This window comes from Arachis hypogaea, chromosome 14 (genome assembly GCF_003086295.3).
Source record: "Arachis hypogaea cultivar Tifrunner chromosome 14, arahy.Tifrunner.gnm2.J5K5, whole genome shotgun sequence".
Classification (NCBI taxonomy): Eukaryota; Viridiplantae; Streptophyta; class Magnoliopsida; order Fabales; family Fabaceae; genus Arachis; species Arachis hypogaea.
The window spans coordinates 140593208-140611620 of NC_092049.1; the positions used below are offsets into that span (position 1 = coordinate 140593208).

General features: G+C 32.6%; 3 protein-coding genes across 24 annotated transcripts; 1 reads left to right on the forward strand and 2 right to left on the reverse strand.

Moving 5' to 3' along the window:
• Window positions 1-2116: 2116 nt before the first annotated feature.
• Window positions 2117-3594, reverse strand: LOC140178787 (F-box protein CPR1-like). Its single transcript, XM_072216046.1, has 3 exons — window positions 3413-3594; window positions 2440-3146; window positions 2117-2166 (listed from the first exon to the last, which is right to left on the reverse strand). Exons 1-3 carry the CDS (start codon window positions 3592-3594, stop codon window positions 2117-2119), a joined length of 939 nt encoding a protein of 312 aa, XP_072072147.1.
• Window positions 3595-7342: 3748 nt separating this feature from the next.
• LOC112798025 (F-box/kelch-repeat protein At3g23880) lies at window positions 7343-14320 on the reverse strand. Of its 22 annotated transcripts, none has more exons than XR_011871563.1 (7): window positions 12850-14309; window positions 11844-12310; window positions 11385-11482; window positions 9041-9458; window positions 7957-8277; window positions 7822-7854; window positions 7343-7685 (listed from the first exon to the last, which is right to left on the reverse strand). XR_011871563.1 is itself a non-coding variant. In XM_025841176.3 (2 exons), the coding sequence occupies exons 1-2, from the start codon at window positions 14018-14020 to the stop codon at window positions 11889-11891; spliced, it is 1593 nt and encodes a 530-aa protein (XP_025696961.1). In that variant the 5' UTR covers window positions 14021-14320; the 3' UTR covers window positions 11703-11888. The 22 variants fall into 22 exon arrangements, 1 of the variants encoding a protein (XP_025696961.1); XR_011871562.1 differs by having other exon boundaries at window positions 9041-9573; XR_011871561.1 differs by having other exon boundaries at window positions 9041-11280.
• LOC114927644 (putative disease resistance protein At1g50180) lies at window positions 9380-12311 on the forward strand. Its single transcript, XM_072215281.1, has 2 exons — window positions 9380-9660; window positions 9845-12311. The coding sequence occupies exons 1-2, from the start codon at window positions 9380-9382 to the stop codon at window positions 11622-11624; spliced, it is 2061 nt and encodes a 686-aa protein (XP_072071382.1). The 3' UTR covers window positions 11625-12311.
• Window positions 14321-18413: the final 4093 nt, after the last annotated feature.

The following is an 18413-nucleotide window of genomic DNA, read 5'->3' on the forward strand; positions in this document are numbered from 1 at the left end:
GAAGCATCGAAGCCAACTAGAATTCAGCTGCATGCGTGCCACAGGATTTTCTGTACCGTCCAATCGGACGGTCCAATTTGTCTTGCGCAGTCTTCATACCCTACCCTGGTGAAACATCATATACCTCCATAATCTTACTATACACCAATCCTCTCTCCATATTAAAATTAAAATGTACTTTTTTAATATGTGAATGTGAATGTAAATTTAAATAGTTATTCACATATTTAAATTATTCACATAATTTTGAGGAGATTTTTTTGTAAATTGAGTGAGCATAGCTGAATCAGAATATACAACTGAATTACTTCTCTTCCTCTTTTCTGATTTTGATATGAATCAGAGAATATACAGCTGAATTACTTCTCTTTCTCTTTTCTGATTTTGATATTATACTCTAGAAGACAAAACAAAATAATCTCCTACTTATTCTATCCAGCTTAACTTCACACAGCTTTATTTTTGCATACATTTCTGTTTGGTTAAAAGACAAAATTAAAGTATCTTTATACACGAAGTCACTTAGCAGATTCTATAAGATCCACCTAATTTTAATAATTAAAAAAGCAAGTAGAATTAAAATAGTCCTAAATTCAGTCTGCTTTTCTAAGCTACTGATATATCACAATGAAGCTAGTTTTCCTTGAAGACTATTAACTATCAAGTAATCATCATTTGATGCATCATAACCAATGCCTTGAAGAACCGCATTTTGATTATACCAATAATTCTTTTCTTTAACAACATTATAGTAAGATATTTTTTTGCGGGATTGATCAATGGATTCCATAGAATAATATAATATGGTTCATCGTGGTGTAACAATACAAACCCTCTGCATGATCCAAGAACAAGTGAACGGGAATGCTCATTCTTCTTCTTCCTTGGGTAAGGGAGAGAGAATTCTTCTATTGAGGCGCCAAGGGTGGCACCACCATGAAAGAGTGCGTGTAGCCGTGTAGCCAACCAGTTCAAATTTCTTGGTGAAGAAGTATGAAGGGGTGGTGAATGCTGAAGAGTGGTGAATATGAAATTCCACAAAGGTTGGATCGGAGATGAGAGAGCGCCATAGCTTAGAAACTAACCTGAGAGGAAAGAGATACTTGGCACCCCGAACAACTCCAGAGGGAGAAGGTCATTGATGCTCTTCTGGTTGTTATCCATGCATGAAGCAAGCTCTGTTTTGTTCTGCTCGGTTCTTATGTAATTCATGAAGAGTGTCTGGTAATTAAGGGTTGTGAAACCCCATAATTTCTCTTTACTGATATCCTTGGTTACTACTAATTACTAGTATGACATTAAGTTAAAGCCTATCACTCTAATTTCATTGGATGTACCTAATCTTGTAAGGATAGGCCATCCACTAAAAATTATTTATAAAATGATTATTTATCTATGGTAATTGACTACACTTTTTATTTTTAATATTGGTTTAACAATAGTAAATACACAATATTGAATCCCTGGTTGCGCACTCTTAGCACCATGTAATTCAATAATAAAAACTGAAGTGAATATCAATGAAAGAATACTGTAGCGTGTCGAGAATACATACAAATTGAAAAATTTTCAAAGTGTTCACATGTCAAATCTACTTTGAAATGTGATATTCTGATTTAGACAATACACCAAGTATTACATTATTTCTACCAACCACAGCATAGAACAAAAGACAATTAATTATGCTTCTCTTTATAATCATCTAAACAGAGGGGTTAGTGCTGAGAAAACAAAAACCAACAACTTACGATAGATCAACAAAAGATAATGCAGCAAAAGGAAAAAAAGTGTACATAGCATATAAAAAGCAAAAAGAAAATTTTCAAAATATAAAGAAATATGATATGAAGAATAAAACAGATCATCTAAAGATTGTTACTATCAGACAAAACCAAAAGATATATTGGAATAACATGTTAAGCCCCATTTTCAGTTTTCGGACGTACGAGTTTTTTCCCGTTCATATTCAGAAAGAAAATTCTAATCCAAAGAAAATAAAACTGAAGTGTCTTCAAGCTTCTTCCCGCTCAACTTTGAGAACCCAGCCCACATGCAGAAGTTGTTCACTTGTATGTTGGCTCCCGATTCCCTTTCTCTGTTTGACCCCTTTGTGATTCTAATCTTTAGCAACATTTTGTTCAAAACAATCACGGAGAGATTCATGGCCTGCAAAAAAGCTCAACTGGTAAAAGCCAAAGCTTTAGACATGAAAAGATCTAAACTTCTAAACATCTCCACAAGACCAGACTATAGGAAGCAAGACAGTGATTAGGGATACCCTAAACAGTGATAAATTCAAATCTCACCATCCATAAACAAAAGTCACAGTTGATTAGAACCTGGTGCATACTGTATATTACTCGTTAGTTTTTCATTAATCACAATGCAATCAAAACTAACATTAATAGTTTAGTGCAAAGCATAGGAGAATATACATACCGTTTCCCTTCCTCTTCCTGTTCTTATTATCCTTATCCTTAATGTCTCTAGGGAGTGGCAAGAGACTCTCTGTATACATAGTATCGGTTCCACTGATGTTATGCGCAGAACAAAGATATTTAACACGTGGGAGCAGCTCTCCTCCCACATTATACATGAGAAACTTTTTCTTTTCTATTTTATCCGAAAGAATTATTTCTCCAATAATATCACCATTATTGGACAAGTGCAGAGGCTGAAAGAAAAGGCAAGGAATCTGATAAAGAGTCCAAGATGAGTGCACTTTATATTCTTTCATCAACCATATGTCAGTGCTACAGCTATCACGACTGTGATAATACAAGGCTAGGCATCCCCCTAGTAGGGCAAGACCTGGATAGGACTCATAGGAGCATGCCAGTTCAGGCTCAGACATGGTTGAAAAAGTCCTTTCCTTCAAATAAAAGATAAGAATAGCATCCCTGGGATCTTTAATAGGCAAAGGTACCCAATGAATAGCACCATTCAAGAACAACCCAGCAGACGTGTCGTTAAAAACATGCAAGGGTTTGGGGAGTGCAGCATCAAGATGAATCCAGGAATTGGTTTTCAAGGACAAGCAATCCAAGTGATCTTGTCCTTGCCGCTGGCTCAAAGCTACAACAACTAAGTAATCATCCCGGGATGCATCATATCCAAATCCATACAGACGGGCACTCTCGGGAAGCCTAAAGTCATTGTAGATAGGAGAATCAATACCAGAGTAAGATATTCTTCTGCTGGATCCAGTCAGTGGGTTCCATACCACTAAACATTGAGGGTGACGATACAAGAGAACAAAGCCTCTGCAGGATCCCAGGACCTCAAAATGAGAAGGTGGTTTCGTCGTGTAAGGGGTACACACCTCTTTCACGTGTGATGCATCATTGTCGTCACTAAATACCAGTGCTCTAATTAAACGAAGTAGGCCACAGTGCCGCTTTTTATGCAGAACAATGCATTGGTGGAAGCGGGAGAGTGGTGAAAATGCAATTCAGCAAAGTGTGGATCGGAAATCAGAGAGTGCCACAGCTTCAAAACGGATCTGAGGCGAAAGAGATGGCTGGCCGGCACTCTCAGTAAGATACTGCGAATCAAATTAAGAGGGAGGATGTCATGAATGCTCTTCTTCTCCATGCTCGATTGCTCTTTTGGTTTGTGCAGTGTGTGCTTCTGCCACTTCTTCTTCTTATAAAGTTATAATCTTATCCGTGCTTGAAATGTTGTGCTTTGGCCAATTCATATGGTAATTCACGAAACCCCGGGACTTGAAAATTTCCTTGAAACCAGAATACTTTGGAAGGGAAGGGTCAGTTTTGGATTGGCTATTCGGAAAAAAAAAAAGGAAAATAGTTCATTGTTTTATTTTTTTTTAAACAAATAAATAAAAAAAGTTATTTCATGAATAAACTTTTCAAGAAAAAAATTTTAAATTTTCAAAATATCTATTTTTATTTAGTTAGAGAAAAGAAAATACTTTATAAATTAAATCACAGTTTATATCATTTTAATTTTTGAAAAGCTTTTAAATTATATTCATAATTTTACAAAAATACCATATTCTTTTTACATTATACATGACTGAAAAAATCTTGTTACAATTAGTCAATTACAAAGTAAACAAAAGAATAAGAAGTTTTGGAATTAGAGTAAAGCTCATAATTACTCACAAATAATAAGAAAATAAAATTTTAGAATTAAATTTAAAAAAAAAAGGGTTCCTAGAAAGATGTGCTACTAGTAGAATTCAGCTTTTGAATTTTTATTTTTCTAAATCAAAATAATGACAAGCGTAAAAGACTTCCATTTTAGAAATAAAATTAGGATTAAGAATATATAAATTGTAATATAAGTGTGTTATGCATACATAAAAATTAGTTATTTATACAAAATATATATAAAAATATAAAATATACATTAAAAATAAATTAAACAACTTATATATTATACAAAAATATATAGTGATAATTAAATTTAATAATTGATATTTAATATCCACATAATATTTTTATTTAATTATTAATTATAATAAATTATATTTTTGGTAAAAAAAATTATAAATTTCTTTTACTTCTACTTTCTTTTACTCATACTCGGGATTTGAAATTGCTTTGGAAACAAAAGACTATAAGAGAAGGGAAGGGTCAGTTTATTTTGCATTAACAATTCAAAAATAAAATAAAATAAAAATTATTTTATATTTTGGATAATTTTAAAAAATAAATATAGAAAGTATTTTTAGATTTATTCAAATAAAAAAAATTATTTTTTAGTTAAGTTGTCTAAAATAATAAAGTTAAATTTGACAACTACGAATGATAAAATAATATTTAGGAATGTTAACTTTACTCAACAATTTTACTTGTTAGATTTGATATACAGTTATGGGAATTTAACTAAAGATCTCAATAAAATTAATTCAATAAGCCTGTTACATATCAATCTAAATAAACTTTTTTATTCAATATATTTTTCACTCTCACATTCTAATTATTTATTCAATATTTTCTACTTTTATCTTCCACAAAAATTTGTGCAATTAACATCAAAATATTTATGCTATAATAAATTTGTCAAATAAAATAATTCAATAAATAATTTTATAAATTGTAAGCAATTCCTGAATCCTAAACAACGTTAGTTTTATTTTCCATTTTATTAAATTGTCTTCTGTTCCACTATATTTTGTGTGCAAAAAATCTGCTTTTGAAGCTTTAGACCATCTCCAGTAGGAAACTCATCTCAGTCTCTATTTATGGCCCACCTGTCATAAAAAGTAACTCCACATCAGCTTTTGCGTTATAAACGGTAAATAAGAACTCAAAGCATCTCTCTCTTCTCCATTAGGAGGAACTAACTTTAGTTCCTGTTGTGGTCCCACTTAATTAATTAATTAAAATACTTAAAATTAATGTAATTAATTTTTTAATAATATTATTTAAATTTATAAATTTAAAAATAATTCACTATTAAAATATATTAATATTAAATAAATTCATATATAATAATAATACACAATATATAATTTGGGATTACACTAATTTATAGTTTTGTGTTTACAATTGCTAATTTTAATAATATCGTTAGCATTTTAAATTTTAAAAATAAAAATAACTAACTCAACTAAGAATTATTTTGTAAGGTGTAAAAATTAAATTTATTTTTTAATGTAAGTAAATTTAATTAATTATAATTTAATATAATAATATAAATAATATTCAATATTAATTATGATATAAATAATTAATATAAATCATTAATTAAATAAAAATTTAATTATTTAATCTAATTAATTATTTTTTAAATAATTAATATAAATTATTAATTAAATAAAAATATAATTATTTAATATAATTTTTATTATAATTATTACTAATTTAATTATTATTTCATTATTTAATATAATTATTTAATTATTTCAGATTTTATATTATTATTTTTTAAAAATAACTTGTCAAATGACAAGTTATTATTTGTTAACTTGAGTCCCTGTTTAGAGGGACTTTTTCACCTTGAGACCCGTGCGGGAACTCATTTCTTCTCTCCTCCAATGGTTAGAGTTCCTATGTGTCAGAAAAAAGTGAAAGAGAAACTCACCATTGTAGGTGCTCTTATTACATTCTTCATAATAAATGTTTGTAGTTTAGCATACAAGGTAATTAAGCATTATTTTTGTGTGATATAGCGTCTGGAATCTTTTTTTTTTCTTTTTGGATTTGCCATAATTCGCTTGTAAATACTTAAAATCAATCGTGTTAACAATGAGCAAGATTAAAAAGAAAGTGTATATTTTGTCTATATAATTGATAAAATAAAACATCTTAAATTTTGTATAACTTAATGCTTAAGCTATTATAAATCCCAAAAAATAATGCCCATTACATCGAACAATATAAAATTGACTTAAATCTTTCTTATAACAGTTAACAGCATAGGAGTAGTTTTTATGATATAAAATTAAAATAATTCTATAAAAAGGATACGAGGTAGATATGATTATTCTAACATTACAATATTCTTTACCTAATATTTAGCTATTAAACAACTAATTTTTTTTGGTGTCTATTAAACAATCAAATAAAAGAAAAATAGAGACAAGTTAAGTAGTTTTTTTTGTTATGATTCTTGGATAGAGCCGCCTAGAGAAACAGGGGAAAAAAATAGTGATACAAGATTGTTATAGTGTCCACAACATAGTTTAGAATTAAAAATTGCAAAAGCTTATACACCAGGATATGAGTATGTGCATCCATTTAAGATACTTGAGACTCAATCGGGGTGTAGACTGTCCAAAAGAGGATCATCCTGGTCCAATCTGCACCCTTCCGAATCTAGAGACTTTAATTGTTGAGCTTGCTTCCCATTATAACCTCCAGCATGGAATATGGAGGCTCAAGAAATTGAGACATCTTGAAAGGATGTTATGCGTGGCTAGTAAAAAACCATTCCACCTGACACATCAGGAAAAGATTATTTGCCGAGTCTCCAAACCCTCCAACTTGTCACTCTTGAAGAAGGAGTGACAATGTCCTCCATTGTTAATGGAAGAGAAAATTGGGATTAGAGTGGAATGCCAAAAGTAAGTGTACCGAGCATGAACTATTACAAAGGTTGCATCGCCTTAAAAATCAAGAAAAACTAAAACTAATGGACTTTAAGGAATTGACATTAAAGGCACGTGAATTTCCTTCAAAGATTCCCCAGATAAATATAACGATGCAGTATGATTCTGATGAGCTTAACTTTAGCTACAGTTTCTTGAACACTCTAGGAGAACTTACCAGCCTCTGTGTTCTCAAAGTAACCTCTCGAGGGAATGAGGGATGTTCAGTGAAAGATAATGCAGCAAAAGGAAAAGAAATGTACACAGATAAAGAATAGGAGATGAAGAACAAAACACATCATCTAAGAATGTTACTATCAGAGTAAACCAAAAGATATATTGGATTAACAAGATGTTAAGCTCCCTTTTCACTCTTCAGACGTAAGAGTTTTATCCCGTTCAAATTTAGAAAGAAAATTCTAATCCAGAGAAAATAAAACTGAAGTTTCTTGAAGCTTCTTCTCGCTCAACTTGAGAACCCTGCTCTTTATTTACAACAAAATCACATGTCTAAGTTGTTCACTTGTATGTTGGCTCCCGATTCCCTTTCTCTGTTTGACCCCTTTGTGATTCTAATCTTTAGCAACATCAAGTTGTTCAAAACATTCATGGTGAACTTCATGGCCTGCAAAAAAGCTCAATTGGTAAAAGTCAAAGCTTTAGACATGAATCTAAACTTCGAAACATCTCTACAAGACCGGACAATAGGAAGCAAGACAGTGATTAGTGATTCCCTAAACATTGATAAATTCAAATCTCACCATCCATAGACAAAAGTCACAGTTGATTAGAATCTGATGCATAATGCATATTACTTGTTAGTTTTTCATTAATCACAATGCAATCAAAACTAACAGGAATAGCTTCGTGCAAAGCATAGGAGAATAGTTACATACCGTTTTCCTTCCTCTTCCTGTTTTTCATCATGTTCTTATCATCCTTATCCTTAATGTCTCTAGGGAGTGGCAAGAGATTCTCTGTATACATAGTATTGGTTGCACTGATGTTATGTGCAGAACAAAGATATTTAACACGTGGGAGCAGCTCTCCTCCCACATTATATATGTGAAACTTTATCTTTTCTACTTTATCCGAAAGAAATTGTTCTCCAATAATATCACCATTATTGGATAACCACAGAGGCCGAAAGAAAAGGCAAGGAATCTGATAGAGAGTCCAAGATGAGTGCACTTTATGGCTATACATTATGTGATATTCTGTTTAGACAATACACCAAGTCACCAATTATTACATTGTTCTACAACCACAAGAAGTCAACAAAGAACAAAGGGCAATTAATTATGTAAGCGCTTTTGTATTATAAAAAGAGGGGTTAGTACTAAAAAACAAAAACCAGTAATTTAAAAATAGATCACTCAAAGATAATGCAGCAAAAGGGAGAAAAAGAATGTACACAGATAAAAAATAAATATAAAAAGCAAATGAAAATTTTGAAAAGATATATTGGATTCAACAAGATGCTAAACTCCATTTTGCACTTTTCGAATGTTCTTTCCCATACATATTTGGATAGAAAATCATAATTCAAAGCAAAATAAAACTTAAATTTCTTGAAGTTTCTTCCCACTCAACTTGTGAATCCTGTGCTTTATTTGCAACGAAATTAGTCACTCATATATACATTGGAACACAAAATATAAAGTTAGTTTTTACACGGATTATTTTCTCAAAGCTAACCAACCATGACTTTGGCTATTATCTCAGACTTTTGATTTCTATTCTCTCTTTTACAAGCAAGAGCTGGAGAAAAGGAAGAAACTTCCTCAGGATGTAGATGTAGCTCTAAACTGTAGTATAAGTAGAATAAGTATTTTGTCAATCACAATAATGCAACCTTTGCATAAATAATACATAAAACTATGTACACACATGAATCAGGATGTGCAACTTTAGGATAAAGCAAGGTAATGGAGAATGACTAAAATATTTAATAAGACTAACGGCTTGTGAATGACTTACAGCTCAAATCTCCATTTATGTGACTTTAGAATTTTAACATTGGCAAAAGCTTTTCTATCAAGCATCGTTTTTTGGTTCACTGTTTGAATAAAACTGCCATCACAATTGTAAGATCCACTAAAAATTGGTCTCACGGCAGATCATGATGCAGAATCTTCCTCCTCACATTTCATATATGATGTTTTTCTGAGCTTTAGAGGCTTCACCAGGTACGGATTCACGGATCGTCTCTATCATTCTTTGTGTGAGAGAGGAATCACCACCTTCAGAGATGATGAGAACCTCAGAGTTGGTGATAGAATTAGAGATACTCTTCTTGAGGCCATTGAGAGATCCAGGATGTCCATTGTTGTGCTGTGCCAGAATTATGCTTCCTCCTCATGGTGCTTAGATGAACTTGTCCAGATTATGAAGTGCTCTGACAAAGGAACAAAACGACCAGTTTTGCCAGTTTTTTATCAAGTGGAACCATCAGATGTGCGGCATCAAAGGAATCAATATGAAAAAGACATGATGAGCCATGAAAACAGATACTGCAATGATTTAAACAAAGTAAAAGAATGGAGGTTAGCTTTGTATGAAGTATGCGGTCTAAGTGGAAAACATTGTGCAGAAAATAGGTGAATTACCTTTACTTAATAATGGAGTTTACATAAATCTTCCATTGATAACTCCTCTTTTCATAGATTGATAAATGATAACAAGATTCTGAACTTTTTTTAACCGTTTCTTCTATTTACCATTATTGCATTTTTTTAAAATAAAAATAAAAATGAGCTTTTAAAGAGACATGTGTTCTTGCAGCTATGAAAGTGATGTTATCATGAATATTGTTGAAGAAGTCTCAGCAAAAGTTCCTCCTGAACCACTTTACATTAAGCATCCAATTGATTTTGGTTCTCAATTTGAAGTGGTGGAATCACTTTTGGACACTAAATCTCATGATACTCTCTGCATGCTGATTCTTTATGGAGATGTTGAAACAAAAAAAAGCACATTTGCAGGGGAGCTGTACAACAAGATAAAGCATCAATTTCAAGCTGCAAGTTTTCTTGATAAAGTACGTATAAAATCAAGGGGGATCCCCAATAGCCTAGAAAATCTCCAAGAGACACTTTTATCAGGTATGTGTGTGCATAAGAAACCAAGAATAGGCAGCACATTAAAAGGATCTTCTGACATAAAACAAAGTCTGCACAATAAAAGAGTTCTGCTGGTTCTAGATGACGTTGATAGTATAGAACAATTGGACTCACTTGCAGGAGGAAGTGATTGGTTTGGTCTTGGTAGTAGAATCATTATAACAACAAGAGATGTGAATGTGCTAGATAAGTATGAGTTGAATGGTGTTAAGGTTATGAAATATTGCATTGATGAAGGTGAATTTAAAAGCATGGAAGGTGCAAAATCAAATCACGAACAAGATAAGGACCTCCAGGAAGATATAGTGGGCTTTGTAGAGATCTTCAATGAAATAGTTGAGAAATTGAAGGAAAATGAGTCATGCACTGAAGTTGTCTCCATAATCGGCATGGGTGGGTTGGGTAAGACTACCCTTGCTCGAAAAATTTATAACAATAATAAGGTGAAAAAGTTATTCTCTTGTTGTGGATGGGTTACTATTTCTAAAGACTACAAAGCTAAGGACGTTCTCACAAGCCTTGTCAATGGTTGGGGATTGTCCAAGTCTACTACTGAATACAAAGTCTTAAGTGAGAAGGAACAAAAGAGCAAGGTCCAAGAACACTTGGACAGGAACAAGTATCTGATAGTGCTTGATGACTTATGGGAACCTGAAGTCTGGGATGAGGTAGAAAGTTTATTTCCAAATAACAAAAGTGGCAATACAATACTGATAACTAGTCGTAATGACGAGGTGGCAAATTATACAAGGTCAAAGTCCTACTACCCTCCATTCCTAGACAAAAATGAAAGCTGGAAACTTTTCTGCAAGGTGTTTGGGACACAACAGTGTCCTCCTGTTCTCGAACCCATCGGAAGAGAAATGGTGGAAAAATGTGGGTTTTTACCTTTAGCAATTGTGACCTTAGCTGGGATTGTCGTCAAGAAGAAGAGACTAACAGTTGAGTGGATGAGAATCATGCGCAATGTCATTTGGTATCTTGCTAAGGATAATAATGGAGTCATGAATGTGCTAAAGCTAAGCTATGATAACTTGCTTCAAAGATTGAAACCTTGTTTTCTATATTTTGCAGTGTTTCCAGAAGATTATAGAATTCCTGTGAAACAGTTGATTCAACTATGGATAGCCAAAGGATTAATCCAACCACCAAAATCTGGAACATCATCTGCAGGAAAACTAGAAGATATGGCTAAAGAATACCTGAATGAGCTGGTGGATCGTAGCTTCGTGTTGGTAGCGAGAAAAAGGAGTAATGGAAGTCTGTCAGTTTGCCGGATCCACGACCTTCTCCGTGATCTCTGCATATCGGAGAGTAAAGCTGATAACGAGTTTGAGATTTGCACAGAGAAAGACATACATTCCATGGACATGAAGAAATTTTGTAGATTGTCCCTTCGAAGCCCTGAGTTTGATGATTGGCGTTCTTTCACAAACCAATAATGGAGATATCAAACAAATTTTGTTGAGTTTCCAGCAAGATATCAAACAAAGATATCTCTCGGATAGCAAACAAAGATATCAAACAAAGCTAGATAGCAAGACAAATCAAACAAAGATATCAAACATCTACTACAAATTCAAACCACACTATCCAAAAGACGAGTTTATATCTCTCGGATTTTCAGCAAAATTTCAAATAAAATCAACAGTCTAACTGACCTCCATAGCTGGCACAAAACAAAACAAACTATTTAACTAAGCAAATCAAACTCGTACAACTTCATCACCCTGCTGCTGCGCAGCATTTTCATCTACTGCCTCCTCCAACACTTCACCATCTACCAATTCACCGTTCAAGGCAACCTTCGTCACATCCATTGCACTCACATCGGCCTCTGGCAACAAAGTCTTAATCTGCAGAACTGCACGGTCAAAACCTTGTATAAACACTTCACACACATCTGCCTCCTTGGCAGATAACAAAGACTCCAACTCCTTCACCTGAGCCACCAACTTTTCCTTCTCCAGGTTAGTTTTCTCAACATCCTTCTCCAGCGCTGCAACCTTTTCTGCTAAAACCTTTCCTTCTTTATCTGCGTTTGTTGAAGAGCCTTGGTTCTCGGCTCTCTTCCTCTTGTTAAAATAACCCTTCAAACCGGCGGTAGTCAAGCTCGGCGCCCTATCACCTACGCAAAACACAAGTTCATCTTAGTATCTATAACAAGGATCACACCAGCATTATCTACCAAAAAGTTATTACCTATATAGTCCAACACGGCATCTCTATCTATTTCATATTTTAACCATTCAGACACCAATAACAGCTCTCCATCCTCAAACACACAAATTAAAAGCTCCAGAAACAAATTATCTCTCTTACTCATTTCCTCTACATCTAATATTTCTCTGTTTGCACTTGTTCAGTCATTCTCTCCTAATTCTCCTGATGGTCTACAGAAAAGATCACCATTGCATTACTCATGAAAAAAGCAATAACTTAAAAAGTTAAAACCCCTCACTGCAAGACTAGGCTTTAGGAAGCGAGACAGTGATCAATGATTCCATAAGTATTGATAAATTCAAATTTCACCATCCATACACAAAAGAGGCATTTGATTGGAACTTGATGTCTAATGCATATTACTCATTACTTATTCATTAGTCACAATGCAATGAAAACAAACAGGAATAGCTTGGTGCAAAGCATAGGAGAATAGTTTAATACCGCTTTTTTTCATATTCTTCTTCTTATCCTTTTCCTTAATGTCATCAGGGAGTGGCAAGAGACTCTCTGTATACACAGGATCTATTGTTCGGAGTGGAAGCCAACAATAACGATCATTAAAATGCTTGAGCAGGTCTTCTCTGACATTATATATGAAGTACCCTACTGTACCACACAAAGTATAACCTCTTCCAATAATATCCATATTACTAGATAAGCACAGAGGCCGGAAGTCCTTGCAAGGAATCTGATAGAGCGTCCAAGACGACAGCACTTTATATTCTTTCATCACCCATATGTGAGTGTTACAGCTATCATTATTGCAATAATACAAGGCTAGGCAGCCTCCTAGTAAGGCAAGAGTTGGAAAGGTGCATGCACTCATTACAGGTTGTTCCGGCCCAGATATCCTTGAGAAAGTCCTCTCCTTCATATCAAAGATAATAATAGCATCCCTGTAAGTTGTAAGAGAGTAAGGCACCCAATGAATAGCACCATTCAAGAACAACCCACAAGAATTGCGGTGACAAACATCCAAGGGCTTGGAGAGTGCAGCATCAAGATTAATCCATGAATTGGTTCTCAAGGAAAAGCAATCAAAGTGATAATGGTCATCCTTATCCTGCCAAGCTACAAAAACTAAGTAGTCATCCTGGGAAGCATCATAACCAAATCCATAGAGATGGAACTTGCAAGGAAGCCTAAAGCCCTTGTGCTTAAAACGAGAAACAATATGAGAGTAGGATATTCTTTTGCCGGATCCAGTCAGTGGGTTCCATACTACAAGAAAATGTGGGTCTCGATGTAAGAGAACAAAGCCTCTGCAGGATCCCAGGAACTCAAAATCAGAAGGTAGTTTTTTCATCTTGAAAGGGAGAGACACCTTTTTTACTTGTAATGCATCATTGTTGTCAGTAAATAGCGAGTCTAAGTAAACGAAGTAAGCCAGACTGCCTCCTCCCATGAAGACGGATGCTTTGGTGGCAGCGGGAGAGTGGTGAAAATGCAATTCAGCAAAGAGTGGATCGGAAATTAGAGAGTACCACCGCTTCGAAACGCACTTGAGGCTAGCGAGATGTCTGACCGGCACCCGCAGTAGGATTCTGTGAATCAGGTCAAGAGGAAGTATGTCTTGAATACTCTTGCTCTTATGATTCATCTTCTTCTCCATGGTGGATTCCTCTTTTGCTTTGATCCCTGTGTGCTTCAGCTTCTTCTTCTTATCTATGCTTGGATTGAAATCGTTGTGTTTTTCGCAATTCACTCAATCCCTGGCCCCGGACTTGAATTTGCTTTGGAAACAGAAAACTAAGGGAAAGGAAGGGTCAGGTCAAAGAAAACGGAATTTCTATGGTGCTGATACCAAAAATCAACATGTCATAATGTCTTTGTGTGTTATTGTGGGAGCGCAACAAGTAGCCTCTGCTATCAGGATAAGTTTTATTATTGACGGTTAGGAATAACTTCAGCAAATTTAATTAGCTACAATTATTTTGTTAACTAAATAAAATCATTGAGCTGGTTACACGGTTTTAGGCGCTGGGTAATGGGCTGTAGACGTAGTAGTTGGATCATTTCATTTTTCTTTTTGTGTCTAGTTGGTCATGATTATTATTTATTAATTTAGTTATTAGTAATTAGATTAAGTGTTAATTTTTATTATATTTTTATTATAAATATTTTATTTCGTCCTCAAGTTAATATAATATTTTTTTCAAAAATATTTTTTTATTATTTTATTATTTTTCTCTCAAATCACTATAACATCCACTATAATTATTACAATTATAATTTTTGCTTTTATGCATAAGAAAATCATGATAGAAAAAATTTAATTTTTCAAAAAAAAAATTAATTTTGATCACATGACTAAAATAAAACGAAATAAAATATTTAGAATAAAAATAAGATATTTTAAATTTTAAAGATGAAATTAAGACTTAGTCCAAACGATAAAGACTAATAAAAAATTAAAATTTTAAAACTAACTCCGAATAAAAAAAAGTCCATGAAAGATATATTACTAAAAAAAATTAACCTTGGAATTTTTTTTAAGATTAAAATAATGTTGAGTGTAAATAATTTTGACTGAATAAAAAAATATAATGTGAATAGAAATTAAAATTTGGAAGAATTTTTTTTTAAAATACGCATTAAAATAAATTAAATAATTTATATATTTATATATATATAAATATTATTTATATACTAAAATTAACAATCAAAATTAGTTATTATATATTTGTGTATAAATATATGTTATTTAACTTATTTTTAATATATATTTTATATTCATAATTAATTTTAATAACTAATTTTAGTGTATAATATAATCATTGATCTTTTGTGTGTATATAATATTTTTATTGTAATATTTTTTGTATGAGGAATCTCCAAACCCTTCAAATGGTAGCTGTTAAAACGAAAACGTTTCTACTTGAGAATGGAAGATTCGTGTTCATTGCAAGATGCAAACATATTTAGACATATTTAAAATACATACATATATAAATATAATGTAGATAAATAGTTTAGTACACTTTGGGTTATAGTTTTTTAGGCACAAATATAGCTATCTATATAATGAGAATATAAGAGATATTTAGTGTAAAAAATATTATTTGAAAGACTTTAATCATATATTATTATTATTATTATTATTATTATTATTATTATTATTATTATTATTATTATTATTATTATTATTATTACACATATTTAATATGAGTAGGGGTAGGGCTCCCTATATAGCACTAGAAGTCTAGAAGAACGATTGTCAATGAGTTAGTTGTACCTAGATAATTCCATACCTTATTTTGTACTATACTTAGATAATTTTTAAAATTAACATATTTTGTCATCAATCTTATCGTCAATTTTTAATATTATCTACTGTTGATTTGGCCATCAATTTTAACAATATTTTTTATAATATATTTATACTAATTAATTATAAGTCATTAGGATAGAATTATGCTTCCAAATTAAAATTATTTATTTCAAGTGTATATATAAATTCAACAACCATGCTTATGATGACATGTTTCCTTCTTTAATTTATTTTCCCCTAAAGATGTATAACTGCGCTCATTGCTCAATAGTCAATAGAAACACGTTGTTTAATGCATGGAATTGAATGGAATTGGTTTCGGTATCAAATGAATGTTAAGACGGAGTTTTTAAGGCTATTAATGAATAATCCTATTGCAAAGTGGTATTTTACAACTAAGGTAGTTGGATTGTTAACTGACTTCCGCGCCTATTTGATTTGATTAATCTTTTGATAGTCATCACTTATAAATGAAAAATCAAATATTTTTAATATAAGTTTTGTTTCATTCTCTCTTTATTTTAGCTCTTCACAGCAAAAATTACACCGTGCTCGTACAACCATCTAAGGCTCACCTATAACAAATTCAAAAGAATTACATTGGTTAACTAAGTTCTTTAATAAAATAATTAATGGAGCGTTATATGTAGAATTGATTCATAGCTTCGATTTTTTATTCTACCTGAGCAATAGTTTTTCCATGAGCTTGTGCCACCTCTTTGAGCACTTCACTATCCATAACATCGTTACTGTCCCAAGAGGTTCCTTTGGCTCCCAAAAGAGAATATGCAGTTACAATTATACTCTTGGCTTTGCAATATTCTGTTTAGATTCTTTTGTTGCCAAGAAGCATTCATCTCAACCTGTTGTGTATGTGTTTGTAGTATTTCCATTTATTAGTAGTGATCCAACACATGTTAATCTAAATACATGTAAATTAAAAATTTTATGGAGAATATATATAATTGGTTAATCGCAGGAGGAATTGTAGCGAAAGAAAGGAGATGTTTAAGTTTGTTGATAGAAAAATTGCTGACTTCAATTGATTTTGGAAGGCCCAATTTGTGACATTGTTCGAGTGAACTCCAAACCCCTTTTAAGTCAATTGGCAGCAAGTCATTTTCATCGTGATAAGAGGCTTTAAATAATTCGGACTTGGCACTCATTGGCCAATGAATCAAGTAGAGATCTAAGTATTGTAATCCAAGATTCCTGCCTATGCATTATCACAAGTCCATAAGTTATTCATTCGCATTTAGACATATTTTTTATTTGAGAATGGAAGATTCGTGTTCATTGCAAGGTTGCAAGGTCACCAATATGTCAAGTATTGAGTTGCAAATATTGGTTTTATGGACCGATCAAAATTCGATTCGTATTCATTGCAAGGTTGGCACAATCTAAACAATCTGAAAAGCATCATAGAATTACTAAACTTTCCTTCTTTTTGCATTTCATCCAGCCAACTCTATCGCGTGGTCAATGAATAATTCATAGAATCTAGTTGTATTTAATCCTGGTAGAATTTTAACATAATTGATTCTTATACGATTTTGTCATCATCAACATCAAGTCATAAGCATAAGCAGTGTTTGTTATGTAACTTCATCGCCATGTATAAAACCCATGTACAGGCTATATATTATTTATAAAATGTATATTTATCTATAGCAATAGATAAATTAGATACAAGATTGATAAAATAAACATACATTGCTCATAAAGCATTGCCAAACGGAATTTTACAAGAGATTCATTTGATAAATTCATTGGACTACTCCACACTTTGCATCCCTATTCATAAGAGTACTTATCCTTTTAAAACATGTTCAAGTAAGCCCTTCTGCAACCAATACCGTTGATTACTGGTTTGATATAAATGGTGCAGAGAATTTTATACACTCAAAATAGAACAATTCTCATCTTCTGTAATTTTTTTTTTTGGGGGTTTACCATCACTTGCTAGTGAACTAAAAACAACCATGCTAAAAGTAAGATTAAGAGAAAAAGTATATTATGTAACCAGCAAAATAAAATATCTAAAGTTTTGCATAACCAACTAAGAAATATTACTATTAGATTTTATTCAAAAGATATATTGGATTTAAAAAGAGACTAAACTTCATCTGCACTTTTCAAATGGCTTTCTCAATGTGTCAAGCTGTTCACTTGTATTCTTTCTTTGTTTGAATCCTCCGTGATGCTAACCTTTAGCAACATCAAGCTATAGACATGAAAAAGATCTAAACTTTGGAAACCTCACCACAAGACCGGTCTATAGGAAGCAACACAGTGATTAATGATTCCATAAGCATTGGCAAATTCAAATTTCATCATCCATATTCAAAAGTCAATGCAATGAAAACTAACGGGAATGATTTGGTGTAGAGCATAGGAGAATCGTTACATACCCTTTTCCTCCTTCTTCTCATCCTTATCCAATGTCACTAGGGAGTGGCAAGAGACTCTCTGTATACACAGCATCGGCTTCAAAGACGGGACCCAGAAAACATGGATATTTAAAATGTTGGAACCTCTCTTCTCTGAGATTATATATATAGACCTCCAATTTATGACAAGTATAACGTTGTCCAACAAGATTCATATCACTGGATAAGCACAGAGGCCGAAAGCCTGGGCAAGGAATCTGAAAGAGAGTCCAAGATGAGTGCACTTTATATGCTTTCATCACCCATATCTCAGTTTTATGGCTTCCCATAATTGTGACAATACA